Genomic DNA, 20,313 nt, shown 5'->3' on the forward strand with positions numbered 1-20,313 from the left:
CGAGCACAAAGGTGCTTCAACCCGTACGAGCATCTTCAGCTTGTGTTTCACTAAATGGAGTTGTAACGAGATATCAAGGTTCCTGGTCAGAACCCGAAGGGATGACATGGTGGATGTTTATTGATGCATGTGAATTGACTTTGCCATGATTGTTATTTTATTACTTTCAAATAAATGACTTTACTACTTCTCCTTCTTCTCCTGCACTCCCAATATCGAAAGGAATTGATGGCCTCAATGCTTCATTGAATGCAATCTCTCCCAGCCTTCTTTCTCGAAAGACAATACTTAATACCGGCCATTTCTAGGAGGTAATGCACCATATCTCCTATCGGCTATCAACATACCCAAAGTATTGATCAGTATCTTCCTTGCTCTCAGTGTGGTGAGACCGTGATTTAAGAGGAAATAACTCACCATCTGGGTAACCTCCTCTCACTGGCATAGGTGGTTGAGGAGGGATAGGTGGTCCACCTGGACCGGGTCCAGATGCAGGTATACCTAATCCGCTAGGAGCTATATTAGAGAATAACCCCACGATATCATCAGGTCTGAATATCGGGCCTTGATTCAATATTCATTAGCTTCGATGAATCGATGAACGATGATTGGCACGACACATATAGCAAAACGCCGGAGACGTGAAATAATGGGATTTTCGACAACTTACCATCAAATGCTCGCGCGGTAGGTAGATTACCTATGAACCAAATCAATGGTTTACCTAGACCACTTCTATCCCTATCCAATGCAGCTGGTGGTATACCCAATGTTGAAGAAGGCGGAGGTACAATGGGTGTACCATATCCTGGAGGTGGTACTGATCCTCTTTGAGGGATTGGAGGTTGTGTCGGATTGTTTGTGTTTGTGAATGGTGATCTATCTCTTCCGTTAGGTGGAAGGGAAGAAGAAGGTTGATTAAATCTTCCACTTGTATTCCGATCTCGTTCTCTTTCTCTATGAGGTGGATGCGGTGCAACTTCTCGTTCTCGATCGGGATATCTTCTAGGTGGAGGAGGAGGTGAATGAGTTCCTCGATATCTTTTAGGTGATCTATCGATGGATCCTCTACGATTCTCTCTTTGAGGAGATTCGGGTGCGGATCGTTTATACCCGCCTCCAGGAGAAGCGATACCTGTTGGAGCAAGTACAGGAGGAGGGTTGCCAATTCCAATTTGACCTTGAGCTTGACCTTGAGCAGAAGTTGAGGCACTAGGTACAGGCAGAGATTGTTGGATATGGTTGGGTTGGATGGATGATCGAATAGATGATGAAAATCCAAGATCACGTATTGCGATTTGATCAATCCCATTATAAGTATATCTTTGAGCGAACCTCTTCAGAGGTGAATCGTTAGGGAACACTTCAATGAACCGACTTTCAAGTTTATGTACTGCTGATAAATCGCCATAAAGGTATTCGTATCGAGCCCATGTATCCCATAGCGGTCTGGAAGAACTGGGAGGGATCTTGAGTGCTGATCTCTCGAATAATGCTCGAGCATCTTAATACAAAATGTAAGTGACCATGACATTTTTACGTTAGACATAAGCGAACTCACTTGTATCATCGTTCACACTGAGCAAAAATTGTAAATACTTTATAACGTATTCTACCTCTTCGCTGAAGAGTTTAAGACCCAACTCGAAAATTCGGATGGCAACACCGTGATCTTTGTTTCCATGATACTCCATCATAGCTAATTGTTAAATCTTAATCAGCTTCTAACTTACTGACAGGCCATACAGATAACGCCCAGTTCCAAAAGTGGATACAAAAGACTTACCTGACGCCTCGAATATATGCCATGTGAGATAAGCTGATTTCCTGGCTTTTCCAAATATAGCCCTAGCGCCTTTGATTCCCTCTACACGTCTGGCGAATCTCATATACATGATCCAACCAACATTGACACCTTTCATCAATTCTTCAACTTCTTTTCCTCTTCTTTCTTCGACCAGTTTCCCCCTATTTTCACGTTCTTCTACCATACGTTGATATTCTGAGATACCGTCTCCGTCCATCGTGATGTCGTTGCCTAATCCTGCAGGAGGAGGTATTTCAGGTCCTTTCGCATTAGCAACTTCCCTTTCGATGACCTTTCTCAATTCATCGATCTCGGGACTGAGTGATGCTAAAAAGTTTTGGAATAATTCGTGTGTGGCTGGGATTTGCGATTGTTCTTCAAGAAGTTCAGCCAATGCGAAAGTAAGTAGGAAGCTATGTGTCGCGAAAGATTAGCATCGCTGGAGAGGGTGATAACTCGAACATGGGAACCGAACAGCACTTACCTCTTGGGACAGGCTTGAACTCCGGCTTTCAGTATTTCAGTAGCTTCCTCCTTCTTGTTCTGCTGTGAGTAGTATATTGCTGCGTAGTGCCTGCCAACATTGAGACTATGATCAGTATTCTGCATGGTCTTTGACCGAAGTTTGTTTCTATCAGTGAAATATTGCACTCACCATAGCTCAGGGAAGTGCCTCATTTCACTTAAACATTTTCTTAATGCGTAACCTATCCTTGCAGACAAGATCGATTCATCCTCTATGACCAATGGATTACTTTCTTCCCATTTCAAATAACTTTTCCAACCTGCAACTGCAGCTCGATCGAGCTCGTTGAAAGTTGGTATGGGTGGTAAGATTGGTTTAGGTAAGGGATCAGTCAGGGCTCTTAATTCTCTCAGAGCTGTTCTGGCAGTCATATATGCAGGTGATCTCTCTGCCAAGAATTTCTTTGACGTAGCCTTATTGACTGATGACTCAAATGAATCATATGATTTCCATAATGCTTCCAAATTGTTCAAAGGGATACAGACTGCTCTTTGATAGAGTTTTCGAAGTGTATCTTGTTGAGCTTGTATCTCCCATTGATTTTTGGCCTATTTAGGTAATTTAGGCAATCAGCTCGTCGATCTCGCCAGTCTATCGTGTAAGGCTGGGAGATATCCGATTGTAAAAGGCGGATACTCACTGGACTCTCGGAACTAAACTTGATGTACTCTTCCCAGATCTCACCGCTCTCCCTGTCAAATCCACATTCCTTCAACGCGAATTCGTACGCTTTCGTGATAGTTCCCCGAACGGTCTCGGCATTTGGAGAGCTCTCGATGATAGGATTTTGTCGTCGAATGTAGTGAAGATACGCCTCTGAAAATTACGGCCATGTCAGCACCAGTGGCCGTTTGACTCCTTCATCCCATTTTGGGAAAATGACGATATTATGAGATCGATCAAGACACTCACTCCATATGCTGACATCTGCAGCAGCTGTGACGCCTCCTGAAGGTCCTTTGAGAGCTTTGGCGAATAATCCTTCCACATGGGGAAAATTCGATAGGGCTAATTCAAGGTTGATAAGGGCAAGGAGAGGTTCAACCTATCACACAGATGTATAAGCTTTTTCGAGCCCATTCTTCGCTTGCCTTCTATTACTCACTGCGGTGGGGTTGTCAACTGCTAAAGCCGTGTACCATGCTCTGGCATCTGCAATCTCAGTCTTTTGCATGGCCCAGTTGAAAAGCGATAAAAGAAGGGTAGGATTCTTAGAGTCTAAGAGGATTCAGGACGGTTAGAGCGCTTTTTCAGATATCATTTCTCGGAAACTTGCTCACCTGATTGCCATGCTTGTATCAAGTCTCTGTTATTCACTACACTTGGAGAAGATACCGACAAGCCTTCTGGGAGTGGTATATCAGATTGGATTGGCTTGAGATCCGTCGGTGGTACCTGTGCTAATGAACGGACAGCTGCTACTGGGGCAGGTATCTCTGTCTTTACTGTTGGATCTACGATGGCAGGAGTAGGTAAGGGTGCCAATGTCCCTTCTATATCATTTCCATGTTGACTGATTATATTATTTGTATCATTCTCGGGATTCATAGCAGCCTCCGCCACATTCTCAGCAGTAGGTTCTTCAATATCAACAATGATCTTGCTTGTATCTTCTTCATTAGCTGTTTCAGTGATAACATCATGAGCTGGTGAAATCATAGATTCGGGTAAAACAGGATTATTCAGATCTGCTTCAACAGCATTGAGTAATTGATTCGCTTCAGCTGCTATTCCATCGGGCTGTACTGCGATTGCGGCGATATGACTGGAGTCATCCAAAGTAGCGATAGAAGTGGAAGTGAGACTGGGATCAATGTTGATCGGATCTGAAATTGGGATTGAGGATTGGATTGGTGCATCTGGTATGGATTCTTCAAGCACATTCTCCATGGATTCTGCGTTGTCTAACAGGACATTTTCAGCTTCATTGATATCTGTTGCTTTATCTAATTCTTGTGCGTCTTCTGACTGTTCTTGAATTTGAGCTTGTGACTGAATTTGGTTCTCGGAAGATGATTCGGCTTCATGCTGAGTCTGAATAACATGCTGCTGCTCCTGCTCCTGCTGCTGTTCAATGACTGCAAATGCTGTATCTGCTAAATCACCTTCGTTGTCGGTGAGAGTCTGCAGCTGTTCCACGATAGCCGATGGATCGGACGCGCTAATAGGATCAGACATTATAGAATGGATTTTATGAGAATGAATGGATAGGTGGACGAGGGATAAAGAAAGCCTAACTGCCCAAACACACGGCGAGTGGACGTGTTTTCTTGAATATACCTTTTCACAGAGCGAATGAAGCAGATAGTAGCGTTGATAACTATATGGACCTGGAGAGCACTGGGAAACGAGCTACACGGCATCCATCCGGTCCTGATACCTAATGTGAAGTATGAGTATAAGTTATAAGAAAGACAGAAGAACTAGAAGAAAGGAAAACATATCATGCTCATTAAATCAAACTCGAATGAAGCGGTGAGAACCGATCACATTGAACCATCGGTTAAATCACACCAAAGTGCCACAGTCCAAAATATCGCCGAATTTGCAGTTTAACTAGGCATGGCTAACCCCCTTACTTTGTGTTTGTTTCTGAATGCATCACACAGCTTGATGACCGTTGATTCAGCTGCGACGTGTAAAGGCCAATGATACTTCATATCAACAACGCAGCCTCAACTCAAGGGAAAGCAAGAAAATATGTTTGCATTTTTCCAAGGACACCGTCGGTGACTTCACAAGGACGTCTACCGGAACTCCGGAGATTGCATTTTGCTAGCACTTTCAGCTACTGATGCGACGTTCCGGATCATATTTCTGTAACTACATGTATTTCAGATCGAGACGGTCTCTTATGCCCTCTAAAATGAAGTTTAACTAGAATTAACCTTAAAACTGGATTTTAGGTAAAATGAGGATAATATAACGACATCACGATTCCTGCGGGAGGTGGGAATGAATGTGGAGCCCCGCAGACTATCACTTTTGTTTTCTGCATCCGGATGTTGTTTACTCATACATGCTTCAGCTAGGGCGTTGCGACGTTGAAGATCATTTTTAGAGATCTAGATTGATCACCCATCGGAACAGAGAGCCTTCCTTTCTCTTCCGCTCTTATCGCAGTTCCAAAATCTCTAGGCTGGTTGGAGACACAACGGCGACTATCAGACAGCTCGCGAAGATATCTAACATCGATTCTCACGATGGTGGCCCCTAATCCCTCTCGATCGCAGTTGGATACATCGCATTCTTACTTCCTTCAACCTTCAAGTACCACTGGTGGACCCCCTATTGGTCTGTTGCTTCGCGGTGTGAACATCTCGTCGACTTCCAAATACCCTACCCTTCCTCAATCGTTGGACGAATATCAGGATCTGGCAGGACGCACAAGAGATGAAAGAGATAAGAAAAGAAGGATTTTAGCTGGACAAGAAAGTTATTTAGGTGAAGAAGAAGTTGGATTTTACAGTGAAGCTGAACAAGGTGGTAGGGATGGATGGTTTGTTGGAAGACCTTTTCCTTTGGAGGAAGCTGATGTAAGCTTATTCACTTCCTCGACTTCACATGGATGACTGATCTTTCTTACGCAGGTGCATCTGAAACGATTAAAAGCTTGGGGGTTCACAACCATCAGGTATCTGGTTACATGGGAAGCGATCGAGCATGCTGGACCGTAAGCTGACAATTCCCCAATGGGGTTCGATGGGTGGTGGTATATGCTGATGATCATGATGATCTAGGGGGAAATATGATGAAGAGTTTATCGATTACACCATCAAGATTTTACATAAATGTCGTGAACATGGAATGAGAGTATTTATCTCACCTCATCAAGATGTATTTTCACGTTTCACTTGTGGATCAGGAGCTCCTTATTGGGTATTAGTAGCTCTAGGGCTTAACCCAAGAAGGATTCATGGAACAGGTTCAGCCATCGTCCATCAATGTTGGTCAAAAGGAGGGTTTGGAGGTGAAGAAGGTATACAAGGTGTTTTAGATGATAAATTGGATGATTGGCCAGATAGTCAGTCTTTTGTTCTTTCCCAACTCTGCCCCTCCTCTCGGCTGTTGGAGATCACTGACGAGCCTGATATGACTTTAGTGATTTGGAATACGAATCTACATCGATTGGCCGTTAGACATTGTTTTACCATGTTTTGGTCTAGTGAAAGATTCGCTCCGAAATGCAAAATCGACGGTATACCCGCTTCACAATATTTACAAGACCATTTCATATCTGCTTATGGACAGTAAGTTTACGTTTCAGAAGAGGGGTAGATAGTACAATGCTTACGCTCTCCCAGTCTTGCTGAACGTATTAGTGATGCTGGGGATATACTGGATGATTGTCTGATAGGATGGGATAGTATGAATGAACCTTCTGAAGGTTTCATCGGCATGCCAAATTTGAATGAATTTCCTCCTGCTCAAAGCTTCAAGTATATCTTTTCACTTGTGCCAATATACCAAACGAACCATTGACTCTTTTTATGAATAGGAAAGGACCAAGTCCTACACCTCTTCAGGGCTTCCAACTCGGTTTAGGACAGAAAGTCAATAACATTGAGTTCGGCGATTTCACTTCGACAGGTCAGAAGTCAAAAGGAACAGTGACAATAACTCCACCTGAAGGAAAAGGAGTCTGGCTGACCCGGGAAGAAGCGAAAGAAGCCGAGATGAAATGGGGCTGGAAGTGGAGTGAAGATTGGGATTTCTGGGATGAAAATGGACAGGGTGGTTGCGTGTGGGCTGCTCACGGAGTGTATGTCATTTACCTTCAACAAGCTATTGATTCATAACAACCAGACTAACATTTCATTCACAACTAGATGGGACCCCCTCAAGGGGACTATCAAAAGACCTCAGTATTTCAGTCCACCGGATTCTGAAGTCGATTTTATTCGAGATTTCTGGCGTGGTGAGTTTCAGTTTCCGGTTTTCCTTAAACTACGCTGAACTGAACAATGATGGTCTTCCAGTGCATTACACACGATTTCTCGAACGTATTCGAAGTTCCCATCCCAATGCCATATCGTTCATCAATCCCCCAGTGTTCGAAGAGCCACCGGATTTGTCTGAAGATGTCAAAAGAGGTAGAATCGCTTCGAGTCCTCATTTCTATGATGGGTTGACTTTGCTCAATAAACGTAAGCATTTTTATCTCTTCATGTAAAAGTCATATTTAACAGCCATTCATGAATAGGGAGACACGTATTCAACGCCGTGAGTCAGCTTGCCAGTTTATGAGCCGCTGAAGCTAATATGTATATTCAACAGGATGCTGTGGGTCTGCAAAGGGGATTAACGAATATATTGTCAGCGTTGAGATTCGGCTCAAAGTCAATCAGATCGACTCTACGAGGTCAATTGGGAGAATTGAAGTCTGACGCCAATAAGGAGGAAGGGATGGGAAACGACGTAGAAGGAGGGGAATATCCAAGTGTGTCTGCCGTTTTTTATTCCGAATCCGAATGACTAAAAGGCTGACTCCTCCTGCAGCTATAATAGGGGAGATTGGTACGCCATGGGATATGAAAGAAACCAGACTGCTGGGTTTGGCAAAAGGCAAGACTGATAGGAAAGATTACAAAGAGCCAGCGAAAGTGAGTGAAGTATCTCCGCAGCAAGCGAATTGGCATTATGCTGATTCGGCTTTCTTGTAGGCGATGGATGAAGTACTCAATGCATGTGGTAAGTTTTCCCTTGACCAACTTGCGTATCAAGACCATGGGTAATCCTGACTATGACTTCCTGTGTAGACGGTCATAACGCATTATCATACACCTTATGGGTATATGAACCGCTTTCATCGCACAATTTAGGAGACGGGTGGAATGGAGAAGATTTATCATTGATTTCATACGATGAAATACCAACAACTTCCAATAGTCCAGAAATAGACGATGACTTGTTGATCCTGAAACCACCAGATCTAAAATCGTTAATAACGCTGGGAAGTAGAGGAATTCAGAGTTGGTGTAGACCGTATCCACTAGAAAGTGTTTCGAGAATTGACAAGTTCAGTTTCGAGATGAAATCATCAGAGTTTCATTTAACGATTTTGATCCAGGGTGTACAGAACCACAAACTTTGGAAAAAAGATTCTGATTCCAATGAGAATACCTTGGTAAACGGGAATGGTGTAGAATCAGAGCCGACTTCAAGTATTGATCAGAATGAAAATGACGATGTTCAAGGTTATACAAAAGTATATCTTCCTTATATACATTATTTGAAATCGAATCTTGATTTAGATTCACACTCAAGTACGACTACTTCTTCCTCGACGATATCGTCAACGTCAAAGTCAACTCCGATATCGACATTAGTATCAAGTAAAGGAGACCAGAATCCTAGATTGATAGGGGAACCTTCGGAAGATGAAGAAGAATGGATCAAAGGTACCGAACCTGCAAGGATCGATATAGAGTTGATCGAATTAAGTGAAGGTTCACTTGAAATTAAAGGTCAATGGGGTTATTGGAAATACAAATTAGGTGAAAAAGGTGAACGAATCGCCAGTTTGAAAATCAGACCCTGGAAGGGGTAGCTGCCTTACGAGCTTATGATACATGCATACACGATAGCAGTCTACTCATTCCCAAGTGAAATTCGTAATCTAAATGTGAATCCAAAAAAACGAGAGCTCTATCGCTTCTTGTTCGCTTTCTTAATACGTTTCAACGCCCGAACCTGCAAGAAGAAGAATGAGTCAGTACTCTGAAATTTGGACAAATTCTCACTCATCGAGAGATGTTACTCACCTCTTTCCTCATTCTTGAATCAACAATCTTATATTTCCCTTTAACACCTGTTGGTCTACCCTTAACACCTCTGTTGACACCTTTTGCAACGACGATCTTCTTTTCAGCAGCCTTTTGTTTACCTCTTGCAGCTTTAGCTAACATTCTTCTTACTGATCTTGCTTTTTCACCATCACCCATTTCTTCTGAACCCATAACGTCATCAGCCTTCTTTTTAGCTTTATCCATCCTTTGAACAGCCTTGAACTTCTTTCTAGCTTTTGCTTCTGCCACTTTCTTGATTGGTCTGGCGTCCAAGGCTCTTTGTCGGGCTTTCAAAGCTTCGACAGCCTCTTTAGTTATAGGTATATTAGGTTTGTAGTATTTGGATTCATCATCCAAGAACCAAGATGGTAATCCATCTTTGTTGAATGCTGAAAGTTTGTTAAACCCTTGATCGATCAATTGAGATGCCGTTATTTGTCGATTCACTAAAGATGTAGCGAGAGTCACTGCTTCAGCGGTGAGCAGACCCTTATCTATATATGAAAAGTCAAGTATCAGCTTTGTTCAGCAAGCCATAATTCCACGGGGAAATATCGCTCACCCTTGATAATCTTCTTCTTCACCTCATCCTGATCTTCATCATCTACATCCCATCCAGTACCATCATCATCCTGGTCTTGCGGAACGATCTCGAACTCGTCATCGTCCTATGACGACAAAGCGAATCAGCTTCCGTATGGCGATATTCGTTATTATAAGTAAGCTGAGACTCACCTGCTCGTCTTGCAAAGTACTGCTGCCTTCCTCCTCATCTTCCGTCTCCATCTCGATATCCTCATCTGCGTCTTCATCTTCATCTTCATCTTCATCTGCCACTTCGGTCTCGGCTTGACTTTCAACCTCCTCCTCTTCCTCCTCCTCGTCTTCTTCCTCGTCGTCACCATCAAGGGCCGCTAGATCTCCTACACCTTTGAAGACAGATTGATCAAACCACAATTGAGCTTGTCTACTCATTTGAGCTCTTTTCTCAGTTTCCTGCAACGAAGTCACCAATGAAGTGTTCTTTCTAGGTTGATCGAATTGAACACTTTTCTTAGCTTTCTTAGGTTTGGAAACTTGTTCCATATCTTGGTCCTCATCTTCTTCGGCGTCAACGTCTGAATCTGACTCTGAATCTGAATCTGAATCTGAATCTTGATCATTTGCCTTTTTACCTTGTAGTAGATCCCATCCACCTTCACTTTCAGGTTCAGAATGATTGTCTTCCCCTTCATCATCTGAATTCTTCTCTTTTATACCATGCCAAGCATCGAAGTTCTTATCTTTATTTCGTTCATTCTTCACTTTCCATTTCGCATCTCTCTCTTGCATTCTCTCCTTATAAGTCTCATATAATCCATCCAATTCACCTTCCAACATTGCAGTTTTCATTTCTTTTTCTTCATCTGAATCCAAGATTTCCTCATCTTCTTCATCATCGTCATTTTCTTCTTCGGAAGACGATTCATCCATTCCATCTGCGTCTTGAACGATATCTCTCAGTGATCTCTTGGATGATTTTCCTTGTCGTTTAGCTTCTGCTTCACCTTCTTCCAAATCGAATATCTCTTCTTCACCTTTCAAGGCCAAATCATTCGTGTCGAGATCTTCAGGCGCAGTCATATTCAATTGAATCTTGAGCTGATCTTTGGCTTTCTTCTCATTTGCTCGTTTACGTTCTCGTTTGGTTTTGGCTGATTTAGCCTCTTGCAATTTTTTAAGCTATACAAAAGGTCGAAATCAGTACGGGTCTCAATTATTGATGAAATGTGATAGCAACTCACGTCTTCGGTGATTTGTTCTTCTTCGTCAATAGGTTCCACATCAATATCCTCGGTAGCATCTGCTGTAGGATCTGCCTTTACGTCCAATCCAATTTCCAGTCGGATAGCCAAACGCCACTTCATCAACGCTTTGAAGTCACCTTTACCGAGAACTTTCAAATCCTCGAAGTTTGCTATAACGTCAGAAGTAGTATGACGAGATTTGAGCCATCTACCAGACATGAAATTAGTATAGTTGGGAAGACTGATTCGCACGTCGCTTGAACTCACTGTTTCTCCTCCTCTGATTCAAACGTTATCCTATTCATTCCACCAAGTACTATAACCGGATCCATTCCTTTGACGAAATCACTTGCTGGAGCAGTATGATATAAAGTGTGATCGCCATCTGCATAACCTTCTCTATGCCTTCTCTTCTTCTCGGGGGCAAACACATTGGAATGAGCATGTGAGTTCGCAGCTAATCGGGCTGCTGCAGCAGCAGCTGAAGAGGTGGATCCTTGAGTGGCAGCCACAGTAGTACCATCCGGATTGGTCACAGGAGGTTCGATAATGGACGCAGGGAGAGAAGCGTAATCTTTGAAGACATGTTTGGGATCTAGGAATTTAGGATCGATATGTTTAGGTGCTATGAAGTCTCGACAAACTACGAAAATTTCCGCGGAGACGTTTCTATCAAGCGGATCTCGTTAGTGAGGGATACCCAAGGAAAGGAAAATAAGAGCATATACAGAACCACAAGGTGTGCCGGTCGGAGAGATATGAATCGTACTCACCTTGAAGAAGGAGGTTTGGTAGCTTCAACCGATTTGAATAATTGACCAAAGACCCACATCAAAGAGTTATAATCTTGAGATCTGAAAACTTTTGTAACGAAATTACCACCTTTGATCAAAAATTCAGTTGCTAATTTTAACGATTGTAACACCAATTCATTTTGTGTGAAAGCATCTTGAACCCAAGCAGAACCGACGTTTGGCGCACCATCATGCATTACTAGATCAGCTTTCCAATCGTGCATGTGTTGTTTTAACATTTGTCGACAATGTGGTGTCGTTATATCAGATACGAAAGTCGTCACATGTGGTAATGGTTTGATAGCGTTTAAATCTACTCCGATGATCAATGATCCTTTTGGCATATATTTTTCTGCTACTTGAAGCCAACCTCCTGGGGCAGCACATAAATCGATCACACATTTTGATTTTGATAATAAATCATATTTCCTGTTCAAGTGAACCAGCTTGCTATAGCAATATGAGTAAAGAATCAGCGACCAAGTAAGAAGACAGTCATACCGTACCAGACAGAGCGAAGAGAAGAAGGTAGCACTCACAAAGCGGAACGAGCTCTATAACCTTGCTCTTTGGCGAGCCGGTAGAACTTATCTAAACGACCCTTACCTGTCTTCTTGTCGTGTTTACCCATCTTGCTTGGTTTGACAGATGAGGTAGGGTACGATGAGAATGACTTACGATTGGAATGATAAGAAAACCCCAATGAAAATCTATTTGCTACGACTTCGTCTATGGTGGCAACAAAAATATGAAAAGCAACTTTTCAAAATTCATATGTAGCATTACGGAGATCTATCCATAACTCCGTATGTGCCTGAAGGCATAGTGTTTCAGGTCGTATTACGTAAAACTCAATCTGCACTAGATACGCGTCTGTAAAATCAAAATATCGTTGTGTGTGTGTGTGTGTGTGTGTGTACATTTCATACGCACTGACCCCTTTCTCTCTTCTCTCCTATCACATCAACATCCTTATCGAACAAGCATCCAAAAAGAGACATCTTACCAGTCACTCTTTTGTCCCCCTACAACACCAGGTCTCAGAGGTGCAATGACATGCATCCACAGTGCCAACACGCAACCTTCGACAACATAAACAACCGACATATCCAGTTAACGATAACTGAGACAAATCTACAAATCAAAGTCAACAATATACGACAACAACAGCAGCAATGTCCGGTAACAATCCGGATCAACATACCACCGAGGTTTCCCCACCACGATCATCATCAGCATTAGGACGGTCACCAAGTATTTTCTCATATCAGACTAGAATCTTAAATAATCGTGCGCCAACAAGCGAGCGAAATGGATTGCGACAAACACCGACTTCTCTCTCCTCTTCAAGCGCATACACATCGTTAGCTTCTATAGTGGGGAATGAATCAAATTCATCAGCTCCCTCAACACCAATCAGGAAAGCTGTTGCCAAGATGGTGATAGATAACGGGTCTCCTCCGGCTTCGAGTACAGCGAGAGAAGGTGATCTGAGTACGGCAAGATCAGGTTCTGCGAGAGGAGTTGGGTTAGGTTTTGGAATGGGTGGGAAACCGACACCTGGTCATTCAAGGGGTAACAAATCAGTTGATCTGGTCAGAAATCAATGGCAAGCTAAAATTGATCAAATGAACACGACTCCAACCGATTCTACACCACCAACCCCTCGTTCAGCTCGGAATTCTACCTTCTCTCCTTCTGTACCAACGTCTCCTACTGTTCCTTCCAATGAAACAACTCCTTCGGCGACACGAACCTTCTCACAAGCATCACAAGCATCACAAGCATCACAAGCATCACAAACATCAAGCACACCAATGGTACCTGATCAAACTGGATCATCGGTTTTCACCGCAGCTTCAAATGATACCTCCGCTATAGATGGTGGATTAGGTAAATACAAGAGCGCATATATGGCTCAGAGAGCAGCGAAACGATCCACAGTATATGGATCAAGCAGCTTTGATACTGTAAGGATCCCTTCCACGACTTCCGATGGGTCTGCCGCTTCTGCACCTGCGCCTTCGGTCGCTTCTGCTGCCCTGGATCGACCATACTCACCTTCAGTCTCATCCCACACTTCCATACTCTCACCTAATCCTACTGGAGATAGCGCATCATCCTCAACTCGGAGTCAGACTGTAGAAGAGAGACTAGCAATTGCCAAAGCTAACGCGCTGCGGAGAAGGGAAGCTAGAGAAAAGGCGAAGGCTGTTGCTTCTGGCGCGCCCTTTGTTGGATCGATGTCTATCGATAAACCGGCTGTGCTGTCCGAATTTGGAGGTAGTAGTTCGACTAAATCATCACCTTTCGCAGACCTTTTCAGTCCGCCTTCAGCAAACAGCGTCGCCTCCGCCCCCTCGTCGACTCCATCCATGACACCGAATTCTGCTACGACACCTGTGACAGCCGATCACACGGAAAATCCTACTATTCCTCGATCAGCTTATCGATCTATCGTCACTGCTCCAAGTGCTACTTCGTCAACACGATATGTGCCTTCCGGATTATCGTCCTCTTCTGCACCAACTCCTGGAGATGAACTCAATCCTCCGGCTACGGCGGGCAAAGATAAATACGGTTCCATCAGTAAGACCGATCGGAGAAGATTAGGTAGGCATCTGCCAAGAATTGCTTCTGGTGGTGAAGGCTGGGAAGATGATGCTGCAAAAGGTCAAACACAAGGCCTATCTGAGGGAAGAAGGATACCTTCAACGCTTGGACGTAATTCAAATATCCCCAAAGCAGAGCCTGAAGAAGAGGTCGAAAATACACCTCCGGTAACTACAAAAGAGCACAAAGTGGAATTCAAAACACCCTCCACACCTATTACAGGTATTAGAAACAAAAAATCGCTGGATATTCTAGTCCCATCGACAACAGAAAATCGACCACAAGCTGAATCACCTATTCCATCAACGGCCACAACAAAGAGAAGATCAGCCTACATGCCCTACACACCTAAATCTACTTTCGCAAACCCCACTGGTCCCATATCACCTCGGCCCGAACTGACTGGAGCAGAAATGAAAGGCTTGATGAGCGCAGTAGGGAGCTTGCCGGCTAGAGGTCCAAACAAGGATGCCGACGACGGTGTTACAGGTGAGTCAGAAAAGTTGATTATATGAAGTCCACATAATGACATATTGGTATAGGAATGTCAAATCGATTACGATTAACTAGGTCTCATTTACCTCCATCGGCATCCTCGGCATCCGTTGCTCCTGCTCCACTCCCTTCCAAACGATTGGCTCAGACCAATTGGATGGACAAACATAGACATGCGATAGCCGCGTACGAGTATCTTTGTCACGTAGGAGAGGCTCAACAATGGATTGAAGGATGTCTAGAGGAAGAATTACCATTCGGTGTGACGGAAATGGAAGAAGGTTTAAGGGACGGTGTCGTCTTAGCGAAGTTAGCAAGAGTATATGAAGGAGAAGCTGTTGTCAAAAGAATTTGGATGGTAAGTCCACGATCTAGCCTGGATGAAATACGTAGATCAATACTGATTTAGAAATTTTAGGAATCTAAACATCGATACAAGCAATCTGACAATATTAATTACTTCCTGAACTTTGTACGGAACGTCAGCATGCCAGAGGTAAAGCTATCTCCTTTTCATATATATGCAAGAAACTGACTGTCAAAATGGTATTAGACCTTCATTTTCGAGTTGACTGATCTGTATAACAAGAAGAATATTCCAAAAGTCATTTTCTGTATTCATATACTAAGTCACTTGCTCGCTCGACTTGGTCGAGCTGAGAGGATTGGTAATCTTGTTGGACAGTTTGAATTCACCAGTGAGATACTTGCGTTCGGTGCATCTGACCATCAGCTGAGTGATGAATTTAGGTGACCAACTTGCCGCTACTCAAAAGGGTCTTCAAGGTGTAGCTATGCCAAACTTCGGTGATATAGGCAACACATTAGCCAAGGAAGCTAGTTGGGAGCCAGAAGAGCCTGAGGAAACTGAGGATGAGAGTAAGCTTCGCCATACACCTCTCTAGAGGTAGTATTTGACTGACAAGACTCGTAGAACGTGATCGTCTCCTCCTTGAATGTGAATCATCCATCATTGATCTTCAGCGACATCTCCGTGGTCGACTTGCTCGTATGCGCGTATCGCGAACTCATGCTCAACTCGAACTCGCCGAACCCATCATTGTTCGACTGCAAGCTGTTGCACGAGCATCATTGGTCCGTCAAAGCCTGAAAGTGGAGCGGAGGGAACGAAATCAGCTTCATGGATTCGCTAAATCAATTCAAGCTGTTGCCAGAGGACATGCTGCTAGGAAGCGATGGGATGTCAAAGTCAACGCTGTTCACTCATCCGGAAGAGCTATGATTGGAGTACAAGCTCAGGCCAGAGGTATGCTCACTCGAATTAGACGGTCGATTGAGCAAAATCGACTGGATAAGTCTATAAGAGCTATAGTGGGTCTTCAAGCTCAATCTCGCGGTCACCTTGCGCGACGGAACAGACGATCCCATCGACAAGTTCTAGCTCAGCCAGAGATCATTGGATCCATCTCAACCCTTCAAGCGGTCTTACGAGGTCGGCTCCGAAGGCAAGTCGCCGCGAAACAACAGCAAGTCATTCATGGACAGACGGCTACTTTCACTTCGCTACAAAGTCAACTGCGAGGTGCTCTGGTCAGAAGACGTATACAGGCTCAAGAGCAGAAGATGGACGACGCAACGGACTACGTTGTAGCCATACAAGCTGTGTGTAGAGGTGTTCTTGCTCGTCAGAAGAAGCGATCTTTTGCTTCGACGTTGCAGCAAGTATCTCCTGCTATTTCATCTCTACAGGCTATTGCTCGAGGTCGACTCGCCAAGCAAGCTCATAAAAATATGCAAAAAGCTTTAGCGAAGGTCGAAGTAGCCGGATCTGTTGGCGGACTGCAAGCTTTCCTGCGTACAAAATTGGCCAAAAAGCAAACAACCGAACAGAAGAAGAAATTGGAATTTGTCCAACCCGATGTCATTGGATTCCAAGCTGTTGCTCGAGGATACCTTGCCAGAGAAGAATATCGATTCTGGAGAGACTATCTACATGAGCCGAGGACCCTTGGTGCGTTGGTATTCCTACAGTCACTTGTTCGGGGTTTCCTCGCCAGAAGACGATTATATGTCCATTCAAGCTACATCCATCGAAATGTCGATAAAATTGTCAAAGTCCAGTCATTGTGGAGAGGGCGAGTTCAACGACAAATGTATGAAAAGTTGGTCACAGGATACGACGTGGATGTACCGACAATTCAGAACTACATGCACTTGTTGGATGATACTGAGTCAGATTTCGCCGATCAAGTCAGGATAGAAGCATTAAGAGGACAAGTAGTCGATTTGATCAGAGAAAATCAAGGCTTAGAAACAGAAGTGAAAGAACTCGATACCAAAATCGCTTTAATCATCAATAACAAGATGTCTTTCCAAGAATTAGCAAGAGCTAAACATCGTTCAAATGAAACTAATAACTACGTCACACCCAACAATGATCCTTTTTCAGGTGGTGTACATTTAGATAGAATAAATCAAAGGAAATTAGAATTGTTTGAACAACTCTTCTTTATGCTTCAAACTAAACCTGAATATGTTTCTAGATTGTTAAGGCAATTAGTAAGCTTAGAAGACAGCGGAGAAAAGGATAAAAGATTAGTTGAAGGTGTTGTCATGATTCTGTTTGGTTTCGGACATGAGAGGCGAGAGGAATATCTGTTCCATAAACTTCTACAGGTGAGTTCAGCTACACTGCCAGATTTGTTACAACTGTTTCCATCGCGATCTAGCTACTGGAAACCTCGGGTGTTGTCATGTCGACTGATGTGGAACATCTCACTAGCTCTCTGTGCACGAAGAAGTTTTACTGGCTCCCACGTTACATGATCTCGCTCATTCACGATTCGCAATCATCTCAGTAACCGCTCAGTATATCAAACCCACTTTGACCCCTTACATTCAAGACGTTCTGTATGATCATATAATGAGAATTGTTTGCGCCCCAGAATTAGATCTTTGTACTGATCCAGTCAAGGTAAGTAATTCCACGCTTCAGATATTCTTGCAGTCATAAACCGTACGATATGCTAATACTTGTCGATAGATATACCAAGGGATCATTAACGCTGAAGAGACTCAGACTGGAATTCCATCTGTCCTACCAAGAGATAGAAACGCAGATCAGATCCTGCAGGAAAATGCTACTGCTCGAGCGATATTCATCAGAAGTAGGTGACTTCAGCTATACCTGACAGAAATCTCGCGTACCTGGCAACTGACACTCCCAATCATACAGACTTGCAAGAATTGAGAGCTTTGACAGAGTTTCTCGTGACCGGTCTGGTCGAATCACATGCCAGACTTCCATACACAATTCGACTCTTGGCTAGGGAAGCATTGCTTGCTCTTCAGGTTAGTCAATCAGCGGCATCTTTCACACCGGATCTAGCTGACGCGCTATAACCAATAGACCAAGTTTCCTGAAGCGACAGATGAGGAGCTTGTGCCTGTAGTTGCAAGAACGGTCGTATTACCTTTCATACTGCCTGCTATTGTGTAAGCTCCTTAAAGCTTTCTAGTCTATGGCCAAGAAGTGCAGAAGCTTACATATATCATGTAGTGCTCCCGAGCAGTATGGTCTTGCACCTGATGGTGTCGGCCCTCAAGAACGACGCAACCTTGCCGAGATCGCAAACTTAATCAGTCACGTTGCTGGTCAACAATACACTGATACAGTTGATCAAAGACTGGTACGGACACCCCTGGAGGCATTTATCGGTGCATCTGCCATGCCATTCCGAGAATGGATCTTGGATAGTGAGTTACTGACACTTTCCGACTTTCAGAAGGAGGGAAAATGAGCTGATACCCTTTCTGAGTAGTTGCCGATGTGGAACATGCTGAAGGGCAATTCCATGCTCATGAGTTATTCGAATCTACTATTGAGGCTAAGCCTATCAAGATTACAAGGAATGACATTTATGGAATGTTAAGTACGCTGATACAGAATGTGCCTGTTATTGTGAGTGTGATGACTACTATCCCTCAACTTGTGTCCCATTGTGACAATGGCGAAAGCTAAATCACTCGCTTTGCAGACCGCTGGAAATAAGAAAGATTCCATCGAAGGTATCTTACGTGAACTCGAGGGTCCACCAATAGAATACGATCGAAGTAAGAATACTGTGAATTTGAGATTGAACAACCGATTAGCCGGACCACAATGTGAGTTGACATTCTCCCAAGCTGACCAAGGAAATTACCAAACCTGACATTGACTCAACTTTGTGGGATAGCTGGTGATCCAAACGCATTGGAGAAAGCAGATTGGGTCCAAGCCAAAAGACATGTTTTAGCGGTGCTTCGAGTTCAAACTGGAAAAACGCTCTATGATGTTTTAGTCACCAGACCAGAAGAAATTCATGAGCAAATGTGGATAGAAGAAGTTCATCGTGATATCGCTTTGGAGAACGCAAGATTGGCTAAACACGGTTTACCTCCAACACCAGTAGAACAGATGTACCAGATTGAAAGTATTAGATCGTAAGTCTATTCGTTCAATGAACATGTCGTGCGCCTCGAGGGCAGCTAGATCTGGAAAAAGATACTTGCTGATTACTTTCAACCTCACTCAGATTACCATTCCACGAAGTGAAATCACGGGCTATTGAATTCTGCATGAAACTTGAAAGATCAGGTAAATTATCAAGAGAAGATGATTTGCAAGGATTACTAGTCTCAATAACATCTGATATAAGACAAAAACATCATTTGAGGAAAATGAGGAAAGATAACCTTGAAGGAATGATCAAAGCTTTTGAAGATATGTCCAAGAAGAAATTGGACTATGAAGGTCAGATTAAGACTTATCACGATTATATCGATGGTGCAATGGCTGAATTACAAGCTAAAGGGTGAGCGAGGGTTTCAAGTTTCTAAAAATCAGAATGGGATGGGGGGGAGAGATGAGTGGATTGTATGCTGATACAGCTTGCATCGAATAGCAAAAAGAAGCCAATGTTCATGAGTAAACAATATCGACATCAACAGAGTCAACGGCGACAGGGTAAACAAGCCAAATTTGGTAGTTACAAGTATACAGCTGCTGATTTGTATGAGAAGCGTGAGTATTTTTCCTCCTTATGAGATCCTCCGTTGCTTCAACTCATGGCGATGTTCAGGAATCTTACTGTCGGTCAATCAATTCTCACCCAGACAATTTGATAAGTTGTATATTGTCGTCTCATCTAACGAAGTAGGGGTGTTCAGAATGGAATTGTCATGTCCATCATCTGTGTCTGGAGGTGGAGGTATCATGGGTGAAGATGAAGTTCGCATGGAAGACTTATTAGGTGCTCAATATGAGAATAAAGAGAGATTAGATATGTTTGATGGTCAAGCTGCTTTTGGGCTGAACATGCTGATCCACCAGATCAATAAGAGTGAGTCAGGCCAACGCAAGTGAGATACAGTGACCTAGCTAATCCAATCTTTGACTTGATATAGAATTTTACGGCTAGATTGCGAAGAAGAAGATTGAGTATTGAGCCGATGGGGAACGGATAAGACACAAAGGACAATTTCCGCTTAATGAACATTTGGG

At 43.4% G+C, this 20,313-nt stretch overlaps 4 protein-coding genes across 4 annotated transcripts; 2 read left to right on the forward strand and 2 right to left on the reverse strand.

Moving 5' to 3' along the window:
* Positions 1-288: 288 nt before the first annotated feature.
* IL334_004092 (uncharacterized protein) lies at positions 289-4,511 on the reverse strand (the record flags this gene model as incomplete). Its single annotated transcript, XM_062935815.1, has 11 exons — positions 289-335; positions 418-564; positions 671-1,504; positions 1,562-1,699; positions 1,787-2,220; positions 2,292-2,381; positions 2,463-2,881; positions 2,974-3,149; positions 3,246-3,378; positions 3,439-3,551; positions 3,614-4,511. The coding sequence occupies 11 exons, from the start codon at positions 4,509-4,511 to the stop codon at positions 289-291; spliced, it is 3,429 nt and encodes a 1,142-aa protein (XP_062791866.1).
* A 1,025-nt stretch (positions 4,512-5,536) lies between these two features.
* On the forward strand, positions 5,537-8,883 carry IL334_004093 (uncharacterized protein; the record flags this gene model as incomplete). Its single annotated transcript, XM_062935816.1, has 13 exons — positions 5,537-5,869; positions 5,924-6,006; positions 6,074-6,357; positions 6,436-6,583; positions 6,638-6,772; positions 6,832-7,095; positions 7,163-7,251; positions 7,313-7,480; positions 7,537-7,556; positions 7,611-7,773; positions 7,833-7,936; positions 7,997-8,024; positions 8,093-8,883. 13 exons carry the CDS (start codon positions 5,537-5,539, stop codon positions 8,881-8,883), a joined length of 2,610 nt encoding a protein of 869 aa, XP_062791867.1.
* A 98-nt stretch (positions 8,884-8,981) lies between these two features.
* Positions 8,982-12,333, reverse strand: IL334_004094 (AdoMet-dependent rRNA methyltransferase SPB1; the record flags this gene model as incomplete). The annotated part of the gene is made up of 8 exons (XM_062935817.1): positions 8,982-9,026; positions 9,098-9,615; positions 9,684-9,789; positions 9,857-10,843; positions 10,906-11,116; positions 11,176-11,577; positions 11,682-12,152; positions 12,242-12,333. 8 exons carry the CDS (start codon positions 12,331-12,333, stop codon positions 8,982-8,984), a joined length of 2,832 nt encoding a protein of 943 aa, XP_062791868.1.
* A 544-nt stretch (positions 12,334-12,877) lies between these two features.
* Positions 12,878-20,230, forward strand: IL334_004095 (uncharacterized protein; the record flags this gene model as incomplete). The annotated part of the gene is made up of 18 exons (XM_062935818.1): positions 12,878-14,804; positions 14,858-15,168; positions 15,229-15,306; positions 15,364-15,508; positions 15,561-15,689; positions 15,745-17,447; positions 17,554-17,745; positions 17,815-17,938; positions 18,007-18,122; positions 18,181-18,266; positions 18,331-18,527; positions 18,593-18,732; positions 18,809-18,935; positions 19,007-19,253; positions 19,346-19,624; positions 19,715-19,833; positions 19,892-20,152; positions 20,217-20,230. 18 exons carry the CDS (start codon positions 12,878-12,880, stop codon positions 20,228-20,230), a joined length of 6,195 nt encoding a protein of 2,064 aa, XP_062791869.1.
* Between the last annotated feature and the right edge of the window lie 83 nt (positions 20,231-20,313).

The sequence above is a fragment of the Kwoniella shivajii genome, chromosome 5, assembly GCF_035658355.1.
Source record: "Kwoniella shivajii chromosome 5, complete sequence".
In the NCBI taxonomy this organism is placed as follows: domain Eukaryota; kingdom Fungi; phylum Basidiomycota; class Tremellomycetes; order Tremellales; family Cryptococcaceae; genus Kwoniella; species Kwoniella shivajii.